Consider the following 23,129-nt stretch of genomic DNA (forward strand, 5'->3'; position numbering starts at 1 on the left):
TTCAGATTTGCATAAAAAAGCATCAAAAAAACAACAAACATACTGACTTCTCTTTCTCCACATTAAGTTTTTGCTCTGCTTGCTTTTTACCATAAGCTTCTTCTATTTCCAACTGCTTGAGGTATTGTTCTTCTGATGCTAAAAAATAAAAAAAACAATAAAAAAATATCATACAAAAAAAATATTGACAGTTGAAATAATAATAACATAAAAAAGCTAGCTTGTTAGTAGCAAATAATTATTAAATAGAATATTATTGTAAGAAGTATTACTGTAATAATATTATTAGCATTATTAATAATAATCTTACAATTAATCTCTATTTATCTTACAAATTTTGTTGTAAGAAAATAAAGGTCATTATATTTTTAAGAAAACATTCTGGTTTTAATAAAAGTTTCCCTTGAATTTTAAAGCGCTATATTACAAAAGACCTAAAAAGAGACACTGAACATGTAAAAAAAAAAAAAAAGAGCAGAATTTAACTTTAAAATTTTTAAACTAAAATAACTTTGTTATGCTACAAAAACAAAAGCTAAACTTTTTTCATGCAATTGCAATGAAGAAAAACTTCAAATGAAATAACAGTATAAATTAAGAATAAAATATTTACATACCACCAGTTGCATCGATCTGAACAAGCGTGCGATAGCTTTCATAATTGCATTTCCATATCAACTTGTCTTCATCACTAAAAAAAGTTTTAAAAATTTTTAGAAAAATTAATAAATTTTTGAAAGTTATAAATGTACATTTATAATTTTAAAATATATATATTTATATTTATTATATTTTATTGAAACTAGAAAATATCAAAAAATGCACAACAAGTAGTAAAAAGGAATTCACACCAAAAATGTTATGAGATGTTTTCATTTTATTTATTTATTGTTATAACTTCCTCTGTTCCAAAAATTTTGATTTGTATTCAACATAAAAAATTTTTTATAATGTATTGAACATTTTATGCCATTTAATGCATTTTATTACATGCTTGTACTATAGTGTATTTTATTTTGTTATGAACATCTGCTCAATATATCTGCTCAATATATTTTGTTATGAACATCTGTTCAATATATCTTTTAAATTTATTCTTCTTCTGAAAAACTTAAATTTATTTATCCTTCCTTGTACTGAAGATTTCATGCCGATAATACAGCCATACTTTTTTAAAGATTTTTTTTATGAAAAAACTTGCTTCAAATAGGGAAGGGCATTAAACTAGGAACTTTATGCCTCCTCCCATACCAATGAAACAAAATATGCCTAGTTCACAATAAACTGAAAAATAGTAAAATAGAATTAAGATTTTGAAAATTCTAAACCAGTATTAGATACCTCATGCTTAATAGATGACTTTAATGTTTGGAGAGATTTGTACAATCTGATAAAATTAAGTGTTCAATTGTTGACATTTTTATAGCATTTTTCTGCAGCATTAACAATGTAACTAACTTTCTATTAAATGTGGTATATATATATATATATATATATATATATATATACATATATATATATATATATATATATATATATATATATATATATATATATATATATATATATATATATATATATATATATATATATGTATATGTATATACATACATACATGTATGTGTACATATATAAATATACAATCATTAGGCTGGAGTGAAAATAAAAGACTGGTCTATCAAAGAATATTTTGTTGCGTCTAACTGTAAATGAACAAAAAATACAAAAAATATTATTATTAAAAATTGACTTAAAAAGTCCGTAAAAAGAATGATTTTTTTAATAATGTTAAAAAATGGCAGTTTTTACGCATCAAAATGTAAACTAATAATCTAAATACAAAATTAATATTTTTGAAATTTTTTTTTTCTACAATATTAGGGACCTGTCTGATTTTTAAGGGTCAAAATGGGGCACATCCAGTAAAGCATTTTAATTTTTTTACAAATGCTTCTGGTTTCATACATGGATTAACAAATAAGGATGGTTTGTTGTGATGAAATTCACACTTTAGTTTATTTTCACCCCAGCTTAATATACATGTATGTGTACATATATATATATATATATATATATATATATATATATATATATATATATATATATATATATATATATATATGTAGATTATTTTAGTGTATTTTACAAATAGAGTGCTCAATGTTCTTAAAGAACAGAGCAATAATAAATTAGTAAAAAACACTTATCTAACTTTTATCTTCTACTTTAAGTTTCACCATTGCTGGATCATCAGGAAGAGTGAACTCTTCCTGATGATCCAGCAATGGTGAAACTTAAAGTAGAAGATAAAAGTTAGATAAGTGTTTTTTACTAATTTTTATATATATATATATATATATATATATATATATATATATATATATATATATATATATATATATATATATATATATATATATATATATATACATACATACATATATATATATATATATATATATATATATATATATATATTTATATTTATATATTTATATTTATATTTATGTATGTATATATATACATACACAGCAATTTGGCATTTCTTATTAAGAAATAAATTTCCTATCATGCAACTTATTTTTTGAAATAGAAATAAATTTCCTAAACGATGGAATAATGTGTTTGTTTATTTGTAAATAATGTGTTTAATTTATTTTTAATAATTTTTTATGTTGAATATGATTTTGCTGTGTATACAATTTTTCTTTTAAATTGTAAATTTTCTAATTAATTTAATAAAATGACTAAAGTCTTTTTTTTCTTATTTACTTTTTTTTTAGTTAAAATCATCAAAACAACATCAAAATATTTTGAAACAAAAGAAAAATAGGCAGTATATAATAATTTTTAAATAAATTATTTAACTTCTTTTAATTAATTGCATATACTTTATTATATCAAGATTATCTAAAAAAACTAACGTTTCTTCGGTACAATCAACAGGTTCGGGAATAAAATCCAAGTGTGCTCTTACATCAAACCTAAAAAAAAAAATTTTATTAATTTAATAATGAACTAATATATAACATAAAAATAACTATACTGCTATATATATAACATGACTATAGTTTTAGTCTCTTTTATAACATAACTAGTTTTCCCAACTGGTGACTTATGTAAACAATAATGTCCATAAATTTCTAAATCATGTCAATAATGAAAATGAAAGTTTATTTGTTGAACGTAATAAACATGTTTAAGGTACTTTCAAATACACTTGAAGATTGTCTAAAAGGTTGTGCAGAAAAAACTAAAAAGCTGTGCAATAGTGTAATTGTGTGTAAACATGAAACATGGTACGCTTATGCATTCATAGAAATTTAAATAAAAATAATCTTAAAACTTAACTTACAAAATAATAAATGTGCAGAACGATTTCCCAAGCATATAATATGTGTTAATTATGTAAACTTATGTAAGTGCAAGTTTCCACAAAATATTATACCAAGGTCAAAAAAAAAATTTTATAAAGAAAAAACAGAAGAAATTAAAATATTAAAACAGAGAAGATCTTTTTGAAAATTATCAATTAAAAATTTTATAAATGGGTAAAATTTAAAATCTAAAAAGGCACAGAATCTGCCAAGAAATGATACCTTTATCATTTCTTGTCATGTCGTTTTAGATTTTAAATTTTACCCATTTATAAAATTTTTAATTGACAATTTTCAAAAAGATCTATCTTCTCTGCTTTTATATTTTACTTTCGACTGTGCTTTTCTCTACTGTCTATAAAATCTAATAACTTAAATGTTTTCTGTTTGCCTGGTTAAGCCATGTTATGTTACTAAATTATGTATATAAGTATATAAGTATGTATGTATGTATGTATGTATGTATGTATGTATGTATGTATGTATGTATGTATGTATGTATGTATGTATGTATGTATGTATGTATGTATGTATGTATGTATGTATGTATGTATATATATATATATATATATATATATATATATATATATATATATATATATATATATATATATATATATACAGTATCAGACAAAACGAGTGCAACCAAATAATGCTAATTTAGTTTCTTTATATAAAAGTGCTGCATTTTTTCAATTTAGAGAAATAACTATGTAACTGTTTAGAGACACAGTTCTTCAAGTTTTATTTGTCACAAGTTCATTATTTGAACACGAAAATTAATAAATTAATCAAAAGTATTAAAAAAAGTTAATTTCCTTCTGGACAAAACAAGTGCAACTCGACAAAATGTTGACCAAGCTGTATTTTGCTATCAATATTTTGTGGCGAATCCTTTGTTGTCGATCACAGCCTTGCATCTTCGAGGCATAGATTCGATCAGGTGATCAATGAAAGTTTGTGGAATCGCTGCCCAGGCCTTTTGGATTTGTTCAAACAGTTGATCCTTATTACGAACACCTTCACGATTAATTCTGCGGTTGACAATCTCCCACAGGTTCTCGATAGGGTTGAGATCCAGAGATTGAGGCGGCCAATCCATCACCGATAGGTGGTTGTCTTGAAACCACTGCTTGACTACTTTTGCAGTGTGTTTCGCATCGTTGTCTTGCTCAAAAACCCATTTTATTGGCATATTCCATTCAGCATGAGGTAACATAACATCTTTCACAATATTTTTATACATGAAACGGTCCATTATTCCATCGATTCGATGTATTAAACCTAGACCGTTAGCAGAAAAATACCTCCAGACCATTACATTGCCTCCATCATGCTTCACGGTCTTATGGCAGTAACGTAAATCGAGGCGTTTTCCGGCCTGTCGACGTACATGGCAAATGCCATCGCTTCCAATGATGTTGAACTTTGATTCATCACTGAACAGGACAGTTCGCCATTTCTGCACATTCCAGTCAATATGAGATTTAGCAAACAGGAGTCTTTTCTTCTGGTTTTTTAGTGAAATCAGCGGTTTCTTTGCAGGGCGTCGAGAAAACAATCCAGCTTGAACAGCACGTTGTCTGATTGTTCGGTCCGATACAGGCAGCTCTAATTGCTTTTGTATCTTGACTGATGATATCCAGGGATCCCTCTTGACGGATCTGACGATCATCGAATCCTCTCTAGAAGTGGTGGAACGCGGTCTTCCACCTTTGTTATCTGCTGCCAACTTACCCGAAGAACGATATTTGGAACATAGTCTTGATACGGTCCATTTTTTCACGCGATATTTATCACAAATACTTTTTTGTGACATTCCACTTACATAATCACCAATAATTTTCTTTCTTAGTTCCAATCCAAGACTGTCGGGAGCCATTTTTGCACTTGAAGTCATAAAAATAATAAAAATAAATAGTCACGCTTCTCAAGGCTTACCGTGTTACATTTACCTTGTGATGATACAATAATGCTCTGTAGAACACAACGCCTTGGTTGGATGTGGACTGCATTGATGTAATGAAACACTTGTTGTATATCACTTCTTGTATTGATGTTCTTCGATAAAACACTTACTTCGATAAACTGTCTTGATAAATGTCGTGATAAAACTCACTTCGATAAACTGTCTTGATAATACTGACTGATTGATTTCCATATACTGACTGAATTACATGTCAATTTACATGTCTCTTATATAGTAAAATGAACCTGTGTGAACCTGTTCTGGAAGATTCTAGATGCTTCTTTTCGATGCTTTTGGAAGCTTCTGGGTGCTTCTGAATATTTCTGGATACTTCTGGATGCTTCCAGATGCTTCTTCCTCAACTTCTGGAAGCTTCTGCATGCTTCTGCAAACTTCTGGATACTTTCTTTAATTATTAAAAAACTTCTGTGACGGAACAAACTTAAGAAAATGAAACAAACCAAAAAAGTTGCACTTGTTTTGTCCGCTGCAAAATGGCACTTGTCAACGAAATTCTGCCTGTGTGCTGTCACCTGTCAGCTGATTGCTCATGTCATGGCATGCTATGACTCCAGACTCCTGAACTGTTTGCTGTGGTAGTATAGTTCATTTCGTTTTTAAGGCATGTAAAATTAGGAACACTTTTTAGCATTGTTCGATGTTGGTTACAAATGTTTTGTCCAATACTGTATGTATATATATATATATATATATATATATATATATATATATATATATTTAAATGTCTTCTTTTAATTTTAAAATTTCTAAGTACCTGTCTATTAATATTTCATTATCTCCTTGCCAAGGCATCCTAAAATATAAAACATTACTTAATAATTAGGTTTTACTTTTCATTTTAGTAACATGATAATACAACATTTGTTATTGTAACTTTATTGTATTTAATAGAATATATGAAAAGAAATTATTCCTACAGTTGCCCATCTGCAATTGCAACAGAGCTATCATTAAGCATATGAAACTTGCATTTCTGACCATAAACACGAATCAACTGATGCGGATCCATTTTCTAAAAATAAATGCTCATTGAAAAAATTATTGTGTATTCATTCTTTTTTATAAGTCCAGCACTTATAGTTTAATTATAGCTTATTATAGTTTAGATATTAAATTTTCTTTAAATTTATAGCTTAAATGATAAACTTTCTTCAAACATTTTTCTTTTTTTTTTAAAAACATAATTTGCTATATAGAGTTTTATAAAATGTATCAAGAGACTTTTGTATAGTGGCTTAGGTAACTAGTAAAAATTTATTAAAAAAATTTGTTAAATAAAATTTATTCTACAAATTTTTTATACAGCTATTTGATAATATAAATATCATTTGAAACATATGTTTTTTTAATATTTATTTTATATAATTTACAACAGCATATTTTTTAAAAAGTATTTGTGAAAACCATTTTTGTATAATATGCTTGTCTTCGTTCCGCTCTTTTTTTGTAATCAATCATTATTCCTCGTAACTTTTTTTCTTGTTTTCTTGCTTCTTGCCACATTTTAAAATTGTTAATTTAACTGTAGTGTAGATAAAGTTGTTTATTACTTCAAAAAACAAAAGAAAAATATCAAAAAAATTAATAATAAAAGAAAAAGTTTCTCTGTTAAAAATAATATTTTATCTTTAGTAATCTACAATTAAAAACCAAAAATTTAACAATATTTAAAAAACAAATGTATAACATTTATCTTTTCACAACCAGTAATTAAAACTTAAAATAATTAATTTAAACATGATTAATTTAAATTAAAATATATTGTTTAAAAATACTAATAAAAAATTAATCAAAAAAAATTTTTATCAAAGCAACTTTATTTATAAAAATGATAAAGCATAAAAGTATGCTCTAAAAAATTATTAAGTATGTTTCAAAATAACAAGTATTCACAAACTTGAACTTTTAAAATAAAAGTAACTTCTAAAATAACAAGCAATACAATTTCAAGTAATGTATTAGTCAAATAACTATATTTAAAAAATAAAATTGTGTTTTCTAAAGCCTAAAAATAATTCGTTATTTTTTAGATGGCGTAGGATTTGTAAAAGCTTGAAAAAATATTTGTAATGCAAATTGATTATACATAAACTTTATAATACATAAAATTCAATCAATAAAATAATTATTTAAGTATATAAGAAACATTTAACTTCTGTAAAGAAGCATATTTAAAGCTGATAAACCGGTCAAACTTAAATATTCTTTAACTTCGTTTATTTGTTTTTCTTTCTCATTGTGGTCTGTAATTCGTTGAAGATATGTCTAAATAATTAAAAACAATCATTATAGTATATCTATATACAATATTTATTCCACAATTGCCTAAACTATCATTGTCAATAGATACAAAGGGTGAATTAAACGATTGCAAATCGCAATCATTTAATTCACCATTTATATCTATTGAAAGTATATTATTTAAAACAACCACGATTACTAATTTTTATATTCATGGGAAAAAAGATTTAATGCAGAAAGGTTTCATTTTGTTTAAAAATGATGTTGATACAAAATAATCTGGTCAGACAAATATTATTTTTGATTATTTTGTCTGTCAGGTTTTTTTGTTTTATTTTGATTGTCTGTCAGGTTAGGCAATATTTGATTGTCTGTCAGGTTGGGCAAAGCTAATTTTTAAATTAACATCTGTAATTATTGAACCACTACTTTTTTTAAACAATTTTGTTAGTACTTAAAATTCTTTTTTTTAGTTAAACATTTTATCAGCTGTCTTGCTTTATTCTTTATTTATTGTATACACAAAAATCAAAAGTTTTAAAAAAGTTTTAAACTTTAAGAATCAACTATGAAAAGCTTGTAAACAGCATATCATTTATCAACTTATTCAATTGACTTTCAGAATTAAATTTCCACTACTCTTTAATTCCAAAGCATATTTTTAATGTTATATTGTCAGGTGACAGGAAAAACTCATTAAGTAATGAAAAAGGCATTTTAATAGTTACATTTACCTAATAGTTACAGCTCAATGGTTATGATTAGATCAAAATTTCTAAAATATTTTGATTTAAGGTTTTTTGCTTGTCGAAATTCTGTAAAGTAACATGTCTATGACATTTTCTTGGGGAAGCTGATGATAATTTCACTTTTTCTAGCTATTATTTCAATTTATTTTTATTTTGAAAGTACTATGCATCAACAATTACAACTGTTTAAAAACAAATGTGCTTAAAATTACAACTGAACATTTATTTGGAAATTATCAAACATATTACAAGACTTGCAGTGGCAAACATACATTATATGTGTGAGCGTGTATGTATATATATATATATATATATATATATATATATATATATATATATATATATATATATATATATATATATATATATATATATATATATATAAAAATATATATATATTAAAAACATTAATTTACAAAATTTTATTATATAATTTTATCATAGTCATAATATACATAGTCTGGCCAGTTGAAGAGCGCTTTTGTTTATCTTATTGTTAGCGCTTTTTTAGAACCCAGTCTACTAACTAGTGCACACTGTTTGTAAACAAAGACTCGTTAAAAATAATATTTACAAAAAGATTGTTATTTATCCTTGGTATTTGCAAATGCATGGTGCTAATTGTTCCATTTTCGGTTGTGGTACTTCTCGAAGAAATAAAGGTGTTTCACTTTTTAAGATACCATCCACCGATGATGATTTCAACTGAATGGAGGAATGAACAAAAGAATGGAGGAAAAAACTTATACACATTATAACTAAAGATAGAGTAATTGACGAAAGGCTAAAGACCCAAATAAATAAAAATATATTGTTTATTTGAGAAAAACATCACGAGGCTAACATGTTAATTGTAAATCCAATTAAAACTACTCAAGTCTGGTTCACTACCTACATTAAATCTTCCAGTTAAAAGCTTTTCATCGCAATGCTCTTCTTCACGTTTGCTTATTCCCAAAGCACGAGGATCATCTTCTTCTATATCCCTAAAGAGATCAGCTTTTCCTTCTATATCAGATGAAGTAGTTAATAGTAAGTCATATAAGTCTTTTAAGGAATTGCTTAAACGTATTAGTTTTCAAAAACTTGACTGGAATATAAATGCTAGTGAAACTTTTTTTAAATTGAGTAAGATGGATGATGTTCACACTGTTCCGAAGTACGAAATTTACATTGATGATAGTCTCTCATTTACTATTCGTATATTTTTATGGCTTCTACCAGATAATCATGAAATTTACTTGCATTTAAAAAGATCAATGTTTAATACAACTATTTCTAACCTTATTTCAATTTTGTTACCATATATGGTATGCCTTGGTATTACAAATAAATCAGTTAGTTCTTATGGATATCTTATTTATGTTATACCTAAAAAGTTTGAATTATTTAATAGTTATTCTTTACCTAAATCAAACAGAACATATCGGATCTCTTTCATGCAAAGTTATTATTACTAAGGATGAAATTTGTAAGGCATGCCAATGTCTTCAGTCTCAAGAAAAAATATCTTTTCAAAAAAATAGTGATAAATTACTTATTCCAGCTAAACTTAGAGCTCCAATTTCTAAAACTGCACCAGAACGTGTTATATTAACCCTACAAAATTATCGTGTAGAAAATAAATTGCTAAAAGAGAACATAAAAGAAATGCAAAAGGAATTAAGTAAATCCTCTAATCTTGTAAGTGATGACCTACACAAAGACTTGGTTTCAATCATATCAAAAACTTATAGGACAGTCACTCCATTTATGAAGCTATTTTGGGATGAGCAGTAAAAATACTTAAATACTTCAAAACATGGAATTTGTTATCACCCAATGATTATTCGCTATTGTTTAGGTCTTGTTGCAAAGTCTCCTGCAGCTTATGAGGAAATTCGTTTTAATGAAAAAACAGATTCTGGATTTGTAATTTTACCAAGTCAAAGGCGTTTAAGAGACTACAAAAACTATATCCGACCACAAAGAGGATTTAACCATGAAATTGTCAATGAATTAAGTTTTAAGGTAAAAGATTTTTCTGAGCAAGAACGGTTTATCACTCTTTTATTTGATGAAATGAAAATTCAGGAAAATTTGGTTTGGGATAAGTATTCTGGTGATCTTATTGGATTTGTTGATCTTGGTGACACAAATATTAACTATGCAACTCTTAACAAAGCTGATGAAATTGCAACACATATCCTTGTTTTTCTTGTGAGAGGTATTGTAAACCCTTTTAAATATAGTTTTGCAAACTTTGCTACTACAAACATCCAAGCTATTCAATTGTTCCCCTTATTTCGGAAGGCTGTCCATATTTTAGAGCTTTCATGCAATCTTAAAGTAATTGCTACAACAAGTGATGGTGCCTCATGCAATCGTAAATTTTTTAGCATGCATTTTCATATGACAGAAGAACAAGATATTAATACAAATGTTAAATTTATCTATCGCATCAAAAATAAATTTGCTGATGATGATCGTTTTATATATTTTATAGCTGATCCTCCACATTTGATAAAGACTGCTCGAAATTGCCTTTTTCATTCTGCATTAGGTAAAGGAAGATATATGTGGAATACTGATAATCACATTTTGTGGAACCACATATCTGAATTATTTTATGAAGATCTAAACTGTGGCCTTCGCACTTGCCCAAATCTCTCCTTAGAACACATTAGGTTAAGCCCATTTTTCAAAATGAATGTAAGATTAGCAGCTCAAGTACTTAGTTCATCTGTTAGCACTGCTTTAAAGGCATTTGGTCCTGCTGAAGCCTCTAGAACTGCTGAATATTGTCAGATGTTAAATGATTTTTTTGATTGTGTAAATGTGAAAAATATTACAGATTGCACTAGGAATCAAAATTTTCCGAGCCATTTTATTTGAAGAATGATGAAAGGCTAATATGGTTGACTGAAGTCTTTTTAAAATACTTTGAAAATTGGAAATTGTCTATAGATCAAAGACCTGGAAATTTCACTAAGGCTGATTGGGGGAATATATTTTTATCTTGGCAAACATACGAAGGGATCAATATTACTGTTCACTCAGTTATTGATTTAATTAAATACCTTTTAAATATGAGTGTCCAATATGTTTTAACTGAACGGCTATGTCAAGATTCATTAGAAAATTATTTTGGCCAACAATGAGCCATTGGAAGAAGAAAGGATAACCCATCTTTACATGATATTGGGTATAATAGCAATATGATAAGAAACCGATGCACTTTCAAACCAATTATAGGAACTAATAGTCTTGATAATAATCCTGAACCAAAGACTTTTACCAAAGAGAAATTACCATGCCGAAATTGGAACAAAAAATAAATTCATTGAAAGAAGGAAATTAAAAACGGCTATTTTCATAGCCACAAACCTTATAAAGGCATTATTTGTATAAAATAATTGCGTGTGTGTGTTTATATATATATATATATATATATATATATATATATATATATATATATATATATATATATATATATATACATATATATATACAAGAAAGGTTCCCAAGCCTTGAATACTATTTTTTAGTATTCAAGACTTTGCATAATAAGTGGTAATTGGGGCACCAAAAGGTACATTGCTAACCTTTAAAATTCTCTAAGAGGCTGAAAAGTGACTCTTAAGTTGAAGTTGTGTTACAAAGAAAGAAGAGGCTAAAATAAAATTCTTAACATTATTTATTTCAAAATTATTTTAATAAAATAGTAAAAATAAATTACTATTAAACTAGTTTTAATTGTATAACATTTGATACTTAAAATAAAAACTTACTTAATTTCATTTGGTTTTCATTAATCATTGCATTTCTTCATCATGCTGCAATATAGTTCATATGCAAGAATATGTTTTTAATGACATTTGTGGCTATAAAAATAACCTTTTTTAATGTCTATTTTTTATCTAAAATATTCAGTGGAGTTCAAAGTTCCTTTCTTGATTTCTTTTCTTAATGATTTTGTTCTTTTAATCTTAGACTTGATTTTATGCAAGTTTACAAGGTCCTTTGAATAGGAAAATGAGCGAACAAAAATATAAAGAGTTTAAAGATGGTCTAGAAGATTGAGAGACATTTCTTTAGATACTTTAGTAGAAGAAACATTGCAATTTTTTGAGAAGTGAGATAAAACCCCAACATCTTGAAGTAACTCTGCAGTCATTTTGCTGCAGTCAATAGTTTTAGCTAAAATTTTTGTTGATTTTCTGAATGCTATTTCTGCTATTTTAAATAGTGACAAAGCATCAGAAGATATAGACCAAAGACTGCCTCGATTTTTTAAGCTAGTAAATTTTTTATGAGTATCATGATTATACTCATCAAAATAATTAGAATCATTTTCTATAATTTTTCCAGCCAACAGAATTGAAAGTGTTTCTTGACAGAATCTGGTTTGCCAACTTTTTGAATAACATATCCTTCGATGAAAAGTACTAAATACATACCCATCCAAACGTTCAATTAAACTTTTTTCTTTATCTGTAAACTTAATTTCATCATCAATAACTAAAACTGAGGTAGCATTATTAGACTTAGTCAAGTGAGCCAAAATGTGATTTGCAAGGTCATATCCTACAAGAGTTGAAGTTTTATCTGTAAGATTTTTCATAAAACCTTTCTGACCAGCAACTTTGTAAAATTGTGGATAAAAAACTTCCGCATCACAATTAAAATTTTCAATAACTTCCTTTATTAGATCAAATGAATGCTTTGCATCATCTTTAGAGAAACTGTACCTTGAAAGCTCATCTCTGATATATGGAGGGTAGCAAAGATCGTTTTGCACAAATTTAATGCTTTTTTTAATGAAAGTTATGAACTCGTCTGCAGTACACGCACACTTAATATCTGTTGTTGCATTTGTTTGCAGTGTTGAATAGTCAATCTTAGAGTGATGTGTTGTTATGTGGCGTTTGAGTCCTTTCTCTGATTTGCATTTTTTCACACACTGCTGGCAGTTAAAGTTGTTTGAAACGCTTCCATTCTCAATTTCTGTAAGAAAAGCATCGACGTCATTAAGAAACTTACTTTTTTCAAAAAAAAACGTCTGATTCTAGATCTAATATAAGAGAATCAATGGACTGTTCCTCTCCAAAGTTTGCCATTTTTTAGATTTTTGTGCACTTATTAGTAGTTAGGGCATGATAAATAAACTATTTTCAACATCAATTCAAATTTTAATTTTTTATTGTTAAAAAACAAAAGAATCTTGCAAAAACGGCTCAACTGGCCAGACTATGTGTTATTATGACAATGATTTTATCAATAGTTCAATTATCAATAAATCAATTAAACAGCAGATTAAAAAAAAGAAAAAACTTACATTAAATTTTACAACTTTATTCCTGTGTAACACCATAACATAATCAGTAGCCAATTGTTGTTCTAATACAAAAGTGTTGTAAAAGTAAAAACAAGGAAAGATATTTTGCAATTTTAAGAAATTTTAGTTTTTTCTGTCAAATTTAATTTGAAACTTTTTGTTCTAAGTATTTATTTTTCTAATTTTATTATTACCATTTATAATGTTAATTTTTAACATCTTGTATTAATTATTACTAAACTGACTTTCTTGATTGTACTCCCAACCCTAGCAATCCAAAAAATAACACAAGAATTGTTTTAGATGTCTTAAAGTTTTTTAATACATTATAATAGGTTTTTTAGACGCCTAAAACCATGTGCCAAATGAAATGGTTGCTAATTAGTTTTTTTTTTTCTTTGTCTATATATGTTATTATAACATTGAGAAAAAAAAAATTCTAAACACACCTTTGATGATGCTATCACTAAGACGACAATATTTACTAACATCCAATTTTGGTACTGCTTTTTCTATTGATATCCATGAGTAAGTTTCTGGACATAACAAAAAGGATGGATAATATTGTTTCTGAAAAAAAATATTTTTTACTATAAACACCTTTACAACTAAACTGATATGCTTGATCTGTGATGTTTTCTTAGAAAAAACTTAATAAAAAAAAAAATCCTCAGAGGATGTAAAAGTTTCAATTTTCACATCCTCTGAAAATGAAATCTCTTTCACCATTTGAGCAATGTTTACATTCCTAATTTATTTTGTAGATCATATTTTTTGTAAGAAGTAACACTTTTTGTCTCAGTTCATATGCTAAGTTTTAAAGTAGTGTTACAAAAATTAATATAACTTGGTTGTTCTCGCTTGGTTCTATTCCGATATAGTTCTTGCTTGATTGCTATTTCGATAAAATAAGACAAAGCACATTTATAGAACAAACCTTAACACTTCTTAAGTGATTTTGTGCTTCAATATTTCAATAAATAAATATTAATTCATGCAAACTTTACTTGACTATTAATAAATCACATAGATAAATATCAATCCATGTAAACTTCAATTGGCTATCAAAAAATAAGTTTGTGTGATTCAGTAAAAGCTTCAGTTCAAAAAGCTTTATACTTTTGACTAATCACCAAAGGGGAGGAGTTATATACAAAGTAAAAGATTTTCTTTTCAAATTCAAATGAAAATAAAGAGATAATAAATTTAAATTGTCTAACATTACAATTAATGTGAAAACTAATTAACTGTTGCACACAACAAGACTTATTTTTTTATAAAACAGACATTGATTGATTGTAAACACTGAATATCTTTGTGTTATCTGTTTTAAAATTGTTTTACATATTTTAGTGATTTTCTTACTTTGAAGAAGAATTTATTAAAATATATAAACTATATAAAAAGAGTTTAAACCCTACTTTTAAAAAATTAACAATAGTAACATAACATTTTTTAAACAGCACTTCACAATAACATACTAATTATGAAAACATATAATATACATAAATGATAAAAAATCATTTATATGCTTAATGTTATGTATGTTATATGACCATCTTTGAGCCTGATCCTTTGCGGCAGCAGGTTATAAGATAGTCAATGCATGTACTGAAGCCCTCGGCAGCAGGCTATTCCAATGTAAGATCACATGCTTATCTAAACACGCATTTATAGTTGTGTGTAATATATATTTAAAAAAAAAAAGATGAACGAAAAATTGAAGAATTGTATTTTTTGATGATGAAGATAAAAAATTGTATTTTTAACCATGTGTTAAATAATCGGAGAGAAATCATATTTGAATTTTCATATTGGAACTAAAAATAACAATAAGTAAAATACCAGTTAAGAAGGTTTTTTATATAAATTAGGAAATTTATTAAAACGTTAGATTAAAAACAAAAAAGAAGCTTTTTATTTGGTGTGTTAACATTATTTATCAAGTTTCATTAAATTTTGCATTTAATCCATTTTCAATCTAAAAAGCCAATGCAAGCTTAAGACTTGCAGTGGCTGCACAACTTCGAAGAAAAATCAATTAACAGTTGTTTATTACTAACAATTACTAAAAAAAGTAAAAAAAGCTACAAAAGTACTATGAGAAAGTCTCTATACAAAAGTACTATAAGATAGTCTCTATACAAAAGTAATATAAGAAAGTCTCTATACAAAAGTACTATGAGAAAGTCTCTATACAAAAGTACTACGAGAAAGTCTCTATACAAAAGTACTATGAGAAAGTCTCTATACAAAAGTACTATAAGAAAGTCTCAATACAAAAGTTCTATATGAAAGTTTCTATACAAAAGTACTATAAGAAAGTCTCTATACAAAAGTACTATGAGAAAGTCTCTATACAAAAGTACTATGAGAAAGTCTCTATACAAAAGTACTATAAGAAAGTCTAACAAATGTTTAGCAATGTTTTAATAATTGGCAAATCAAAAGACAAATACCTTGTATCTCATTTTCGGACAAGAATGAATATAGAAACCCATGTAATAATATTTAAGATCATGGTGCTGCTTCTGTAATTCACGAACCAGATAAATTTCTCTAAACAGTAAAGTGTTATGTTTCAATTTTCTTAAGATTAATATCTTAAATATTTTAATAATATTTTAATAAAATGCTTTTATTTTACAAATTTTTAGAAACTAAAACAAAGTTAAATAAAACAAATAAAAAATTAAACATGAAAATAATAATACAGGCTTGGCCAGGAAGGCCCGTGATTTCGAGTTTTTATATAATCAAGAAAATAATATTTTATTTTGATGATTTGACCACGGTTTTTAACAAATGCGCTGAAATAGTTGGTTTTTAATTACATTAAAAATAAATAATTTTGAAACGCTTATCTTTACTAATGTTTTTGTATTAGCAAAACGCTTTTAAACAAAGTAGCTAATGATTTTAATTAAAGTATCATTGAAAGTTGTATAAACTTTTATTTATATTATTTAATTATATAAGATTTTTTTATAAGTAAAAAAAAAAAAGGAAGGAAGGTCTCTTTAATAAACTTTATAAAAGAACCATTAAAGTTTTTGTTGAGAAGAAAAAGACAAACTTTTTTGAAAGCCGTTTGAATTTAATAACTTTGATCTTAACTTACGATGTTTTATTATTGAGACGCGTTTAAATCACATTTTTTATGAAAATAATAATGAATAATATATATTTATACTTATATTTATATAATTTTAAATATTTTATACTATAAATGTCTTTAAATAAAATAAAAAAATTGAATCAACTTTTTAAATAAACGATTTAATTATATTTTCTTTTGTTTACGTTACTGCAAAGAATTGTTAAGAATCATTTTTTTTGCTTTAAGTAAAAAAATTTAGTTTTAGTCAAGTTATTTTAATTTTATTTTTCGTAATTTTTTTTAGAAGATTTATTTGCTTCTTTTACGATAAATTTTTTTTTAAGTTTCTTTATAGCTAAGATAAGTTTTTTCAGTGTGATTTTACATAATAACAGCCACGGTCAAGCTTTTAAAATCAAATAGAATTTGTGTGGTCATATAATGATGTGAAACCGCACGCCTTTCTGGTCAAGTCTGATATATAGTAACAATAAAACTGTTTTTAAAAAAAATTTATTTTTTTAACAGTTTGGTCCCAACAACATAAAAGTTATTTGAATACAAATGAACAGTTGCAGTAAAAGGATGCAACTTCAATGAATGACAAGTCACTTGCAAGTCATACAAGATTGAGTTCAGGTTGATAGAAGAAAAAATAAAAACTTGTTTTAGCAGCCATTGTAGCATTTATCCAAAAAACAACCTTTCTAAGATGGGACAGTGGTTCAAGCTTGGCAACTAACACAGTTTAAAGTACATTTACAATGCATTTTTGTCATAGTGTTGTCAAATTTGGACTCGTTATATAGGTTAAAAGGTTAGAAGACTAGTTATATAGGTTAGAAGGTTAGAAGACTAGTTATATAACAGGTGGTTACTAAAAATCCGGACATACTTTCAAGGGTCATTACTCCCATAGCTTTTTAAGGTAGAGATTAAAAAAAATATCATTAAATAGAGTTTTTACTTATTTATCTATTTTAATTAAGTTTGTCTTCAACCAGTCTGTTTCTTCGGATTCGACTAACTCGAAGATCAGTTGACCCAAAAAGTGGAAATACAAGGTTAAGGTCAATTTTTTCAGACAAAGCTTTATTCTGGTTTGCTTTATGTTGTTTGCTTGCCAGTTACCCTCATACACTTTGCCTTTTAAAAATAGCCCAAAACTCTTCGATTAGACGACACTCCAGTACGGCTGGCGAATTGTCAACTTTTTGACAAAACTGATTTTGTGAGTCTCATAGCAGTTGGTCACGGTTTTGGCATAATGCAATGAGGCCAGGTCCGGCCAAAATACATAACTACCATCCGCATGATGAGTATTGATAAACGGCACTAATCTTCTCTTAATACAATCCATTTTGTAGATGGCTTTATTGACTGCAAGGCCACTGGGGATAAAAAATGGCTTGGAAATACCTTTTTCAGAAGCCGCCAGTCAGAGAAGCAGAACAGTCAGACTTGCACTTTTTAAAAATTTTAATGCTCGGTGGAATCTCGTCTCTGACACTAGAGTAGAAGGTGCTGTTTCCGTTTATCTTTGAGTGTGACAGCATGAAGTAAGACTCGTCGTCAAGGATGACAATTTTTCTTAAAAATCGTGATAAAGACAATCAATGCGGGTTTTAATTCGCTCTATCTGGCTCTCCTTTCGAACAAGTATACCCTGTTTGGTATAAGTTTTGATTTCAGTATACTTGGCAAGAGTTATAACAATATGTGAATGACTGCATCCAAATTTTCACCGGCTTGCCTTATCAAAACTTAGTCACTGAGGTCAAATATGGTTCTTAGATGCTTGATAACATTTGGGGACATGATTTTTGCCAGACGACCACTTCCTTGCACTCTTTTGTGTCCAAAATCATTCTCAGCACATTTGATTATATTATAGATAGTGCTACTTGGAATTTGTTCAGCATTGAAGTCTATTATGTCTAAAATCTACTGTGAACTTTTTACCTTGCAATTAATTATTCAAATAGAACTCGTAAATCTGTTTTCTCTTCTTGCTTGGAAATCATTATTATCTTAATTTTTATTATTTATCTAAAAACAAGTAAGTTAACTTAATAGAGAACTAAATAAGCTTTAAAATGAATATAAGAATGAAAAAAAAAAGTTTAGCTTATGGCATTTAAAAGTCAGTTAAAGTTAGTTCGGATTACTAGTCACTACCCGCTAGGTTAGAAGGTTAGAAGACTAGTTATATAGGTTAGAAGGTTAGAAGATTAGTTAGATTAGATGGTTAGTGACTAGTTATGTAGGTTAGAAGGTTAGCGACTAGTTATGTAGGTTAGAAGGTTAGAAAACTAGTTATATAGGTTAGAAGGTTAGAAGAACCAATCCAAATATGACAACAGTATACCATATGTGGACAAATAAGAAATTTACAGATGTAAAGAATGGAATCAGAAGTAATAAATTAGCACAATATAGAGAAGATAACCTTAAAAAATGCTAACTTTCCAATTGATTGGATATATATTTATCATGAAGAGTCAGTAGTGAAAGATAATCCAAAAGGACATAAAAGTGAAGAACTGTCACCATTCATCTAAATAAGAATATTAATGATATAGCAATAATTAATAGCAATAATTAACATAAAAAAAAGGCAAAGATTATTAAGAAAATCATTAATACAGATGACAAATCTCAAAAGGTAACCATGCGATGTCCAAAAAATTAAGAAAATGAAGGAGAAAAAAAGAAATTCAATAACAAGTTAATTTTGAAAACTTGTTCAACAATTGTAATGCTTGATAGAACTTTTATTAGGTCAGCAGTTAAATTAGAGGATTGTTTAAATTCTTCACCCACTGCAAACGGTTAACAATTCTTCAGCCATTGCAAATGGTTTACAATTCTTCAGCCACTGCAAATAGTCAATAAATTCTTTAGCCACTGCAAACAGTTAACAAATCAGCAGTAGAATAAAAGGATAAATGTCTGTGATTTGTTGCCTGAGAGTAAGATGTTGGTCTCAAATGGACATTAGAAATTTATTATTTTAAAATTTAAGATCATGAAGTCAAAACTTAATAATTTAAAAATAAAGTAAGTTGTTACATTAGTAAGTAGGTTATTAGAATCAAGATATTAGACTTCGATAAAAATAGTAAGACTCAAAGAACTTGCTAATAATAGAGAGAAATAATAATAAAGATAAATAATTGAAATAATGGAGAAAAGCAATAGTTAAGGAGATTAAAGCATTCTCCAGATTTTTTAAAAACTGAAAATAAAGATGCTATTTACAAACAGGCAGGAAACCAAAATTTTAAAGTTTTACATAATCTTATGAATTGAAAAAAAAAAAATTAACAGACATTTAATAATTTAATAAATACCTAACAGCAGAATAAGTGCCAAGTGAAAGAAAACTATAGTCAGGATCATAAAAAAAATAAACTGATGAAACAGCTAATGGAAGTATATCCAATACACCCACTGCAATTAAATTACCTAAATAAATACCAAAATAAACTATCAATTTAAAATGAATAATAAAAATATATAAACAATGAAAACAAATAGTAAAATCATTTAACTATTAAATGTTAGTATATTAATAAAAAGTTTATGAAATTAGCAGTACCATAAAATAGACTAAGATAAAAAAATTTAGTTTTTGATAAATAAATACAAATAAAAATTTACAAGTTTGGACTTTTTACTAATAATATTTTTTGTCCAGAAAAAAGTAATTTAAAAAAAAACGTCCTAAAAACTACATTGCATAACAAATGATAAATGTACTTTGCATGACAAACAAAATGTACTTCTTTTGTTTTCTGGACATTTCACGCATTGTTCTAAATTTTTGACTTGAACATTCTTCTAAATATTATATATTAAATATGGTATGACAGTATGGAAGAGTTGAAGCAGATTTTTGCAACAGGGTGATCTTGAAGTTAATCTAACTTTTTTAATAAAAAAAAAAACTAGAGTTCATTCACGAAAGGAATTTGAATGTTAAATACTAACTTTATTCACAGGTTTTAATTTAAAATAGTTTTAATTTAAAATTAAAACCTTTTTAAAATTACTAGTATTAAAGTAATACAAATTTCAATTAAAAATTATTGAGGTAAATTTTAATGCAAAAAAAAAAAAAAATTTAAACAAGTTATAAATATAGTTACAATTATAAAACAATTAAACAATTAAAATATGATAATTAATTAATAATTATATTAATAAAATTAATTAAAATAATTAATAAACAATTAAAATATGATAAAAACAATTAAAATATAATGTCATAGCTTAATTATTAACTTAATAAAAACTCTGCACATTAGAGCTCATTCACGTAAGGAATTTGAATGTTAAATGCTTACAATCACAAGTTTTAATTTAAAATAGAATTTAAATTAAAATTTCAAATAGGTAAAAAAATTTTGTAATACAAATTTCAGTTAAAAATTGAGGTAAACTTTAATGCAAAGAAAAAAATTTTTATTAAACAGCCAAAAAATTTTGACCATCAGGTTGCTGTGTTAGCCAGTTAAATTTACCACCCACATTTTGGAAATTACGCTAAATTTACCTCCCTCTTTATTATTTACTTTTTTATTTACGTTTTTCCACACTGATTATGACTAAACAATAATATAAAAGTTAAAAACATAAGAAAATCAAAAACAATTTATTTACCATCTAAATAATATTGTTGATGATAAGCTCCATAAATGCTTTCTGGCTGAAAAAAACAAAGTTTTTGGTGAATTAACAAATTATGTAATTGTTTATTAGAAAAAAAATCTGTTTAATGAAGATGCCTTAAGAAATAAATAAATGCATTTAATGCATAATAATGATTGTAAGAACTGGACAATTGTATGAACTACAGTTATGTAGTAGCTTTATAATTGTGTGAACTACAGTTGTGTAGTAGCTACAAAATCGAGTATTAAAATAAAAGGTAAATGAAATAAAAGTATTATGGCTATAAATTATTATTTGATTACATTCTTAAATGTAATCAAATAAAAATTTATAGCTATTATACTTTCAATCTTTTATTTTATAAATATTATATGTACAGAGAAAAGCTCTCCTAAAACGAACTTGGCAAGCATTGCGATCTGCTCCTCTAAACAGCTTCTTACGAGAGTTTTTGGTTTTTGCTGAGCTATCTGTTTATTATTGAAAAAATTTCTTATTAAATACAAAATTTGGTTTTATACTTGTTACAAACATATGTTTATAATGTTAATGTTACAAGACCAGGCCTTGTTAAGAAGCGTTATGCAGCTCGCATTTTGCCTGCGAAAAGGCGATTTGCCAACACGTTCAGCAGTTTTGAGCTACGCAAAAACTTTTATCTTTTGCGCTACGTAAAAACTTTTATTTTTTATTTAAATTATCTTTATAATGTCGTTAACATGACGTTTATTCAGAAGAAATAAAGTCGTAAGTAAAAACATTTAACCGCAATTGTAAATTAATAGATTTTTTGTTAAAGAAACAGTTTGTTTAATAATTTTTTTTGTTGTTAAAAATTAGTTATAAAAATTAAGTGTTTTAAGTTTTATCTTAAGGAGTTGAATATATAAATTCCTTTTAAATATAAAAATTATTTTTAGTCATAATAGTTTAAAAAATGCTCAATTAATTTTGATGTAAACATTTTATTATAGTTATTAAGATATTTTGTTTATTGTTAATTCAATAACGTTAAGTTTTAATGACGTTCGTTTAATTTATGAAAATAAATTATGATCACGAATATGTTATCGGTAACTGATAAATAACAAAGAAAAAACTCTTTATTGTTTAAAAACACTATTAAAAAGAGTTCACAAATTAAATAAGAAAAAATTTATTAACAGTTAATAAAATAACTAAAAACCAACTGTAAAATTATAAGAAAATAAACAAACATTATTTTACATTTCATGAAATTTTATTTTGAAAAAAATATTTTTTTAAAAATAAAATTTAGTTAATACTTGAAAAAAATAATAAAAATGATTTTTTAAATAAGAACTTAGATTTTATTTGTAACTTTTGTTATAGTGAGAAAAAAAAACTGTTTGTATGATTTTTAACGCGTTAATAAAATAACTTTAATGCGGTACTTAAAAAGACGCTAGTGAAGCAATATAACTTCTAACAATGCAAAATATATTTGCTGAGTTGAGTTATTTAGAAATGCGTTACGTGTTTTCGTTACGCAGCAAAGTCTCGTAACAAGGCCTGCAAGACTATATACAAAACAAGTGTCATTTATTGCATGGTGAAAAAATTCTTTAGATGAACATTGTCTTTGGGCTTTCATACTTGAATTATTTACACCATTACTTATTTGATAAAAAATTCTAAAAAAAAAGTTTTGCATTTA

At 26.3% G+C, this 23,129-nt stretch overlaps 2 protein-coding genes across 4 annotated transcripts in view; both read right to left on the minus strand.

Moving 5' to 3' along the window:
* The window catches only part of LOC100206601 (CLK4-associating serine/arginine rich protein), a 53,244-nt gene extending 46,314 nt beyond the window's left edge, over nt 1-6,930 (minus strand). The window contains exons 1-6 of the mRNA XM_065799275.1: nt 6,772-6,930; nt 6,285-6,379; nt 6,122-6,160; nt 2,925-2,984; nt 618-691; nt 48-138 (exon numbers count right to left, since the gene is read on the minus strand). Of these exons, the coding sequence (XP_065655347.1) occupies nt 48-138; nt 618-691; nt 2,925-2,984; nt 6,122-6,160; nt 6,285-6,379; nt 6,772-6,870 (458 nt within the window). The 5' untranslated portion in view covers nt 6,871-6,930. The remainder of the gene's footprint in view (nt 1-47; nt 139-617; nt 692-2,924; nt 2,985-6,121; nt 6,161-6,284; nt 6,380-6,771) is intronic.
* Nucleotides 6,772-23,129, minus strand: part of LOC100203025 (arginyl-tRNA--protein transferase 1) — a 49,241-nt gene continuing 32,883 nt past the window's right edge. For 2 of the 3 annotated variants that reach the window (XM_065799277.1, XM_065799276.1), the window contains 6 exons: nt 21,440-21,485; nt 20,128-20,242; nt 16,134-16,233; nt 14,124-14,244; nt 13,675-13,736; nt 6,772-7,632 (listed from right to left, as the gene is read on the minus strand). In XM_065799277.1, the coding sequence (XP_065655349.1) occupies nt 7,516-7,632; nt 13,675-13,736; nt 14,124-14,244; nt 16,134-16,233; nt 20,128-20,242; nt 21,440-21,485 (561 nt within the window). In that variant the 3' untranslated portion in view covers nt 6,772-7,515. The remainder of the gene's footprint in view (nt 7,633-13,674; nt 13,737-14,123; nt 14,245-16,133; nt 16,234-20,127; nt 20,243-21,439; nt 21,486-23,129) is intronic. The other variant, XM_065799278.1, reaches the window with a different exon arrangement.

The sequence above is a fragment of the Hydra vulgaris genome, chromosome 06, assembly GCF_038396675.1.
Source record: "Hydra vulgaris chromosome 06, alternate assembly HydraT2T_AEP".
NCBI lineage: Eukaryota > Metazoa > Cnidaria > Hydrozoa > Anthoathecata > Hydridae > Hydra > Hydra vulgaris.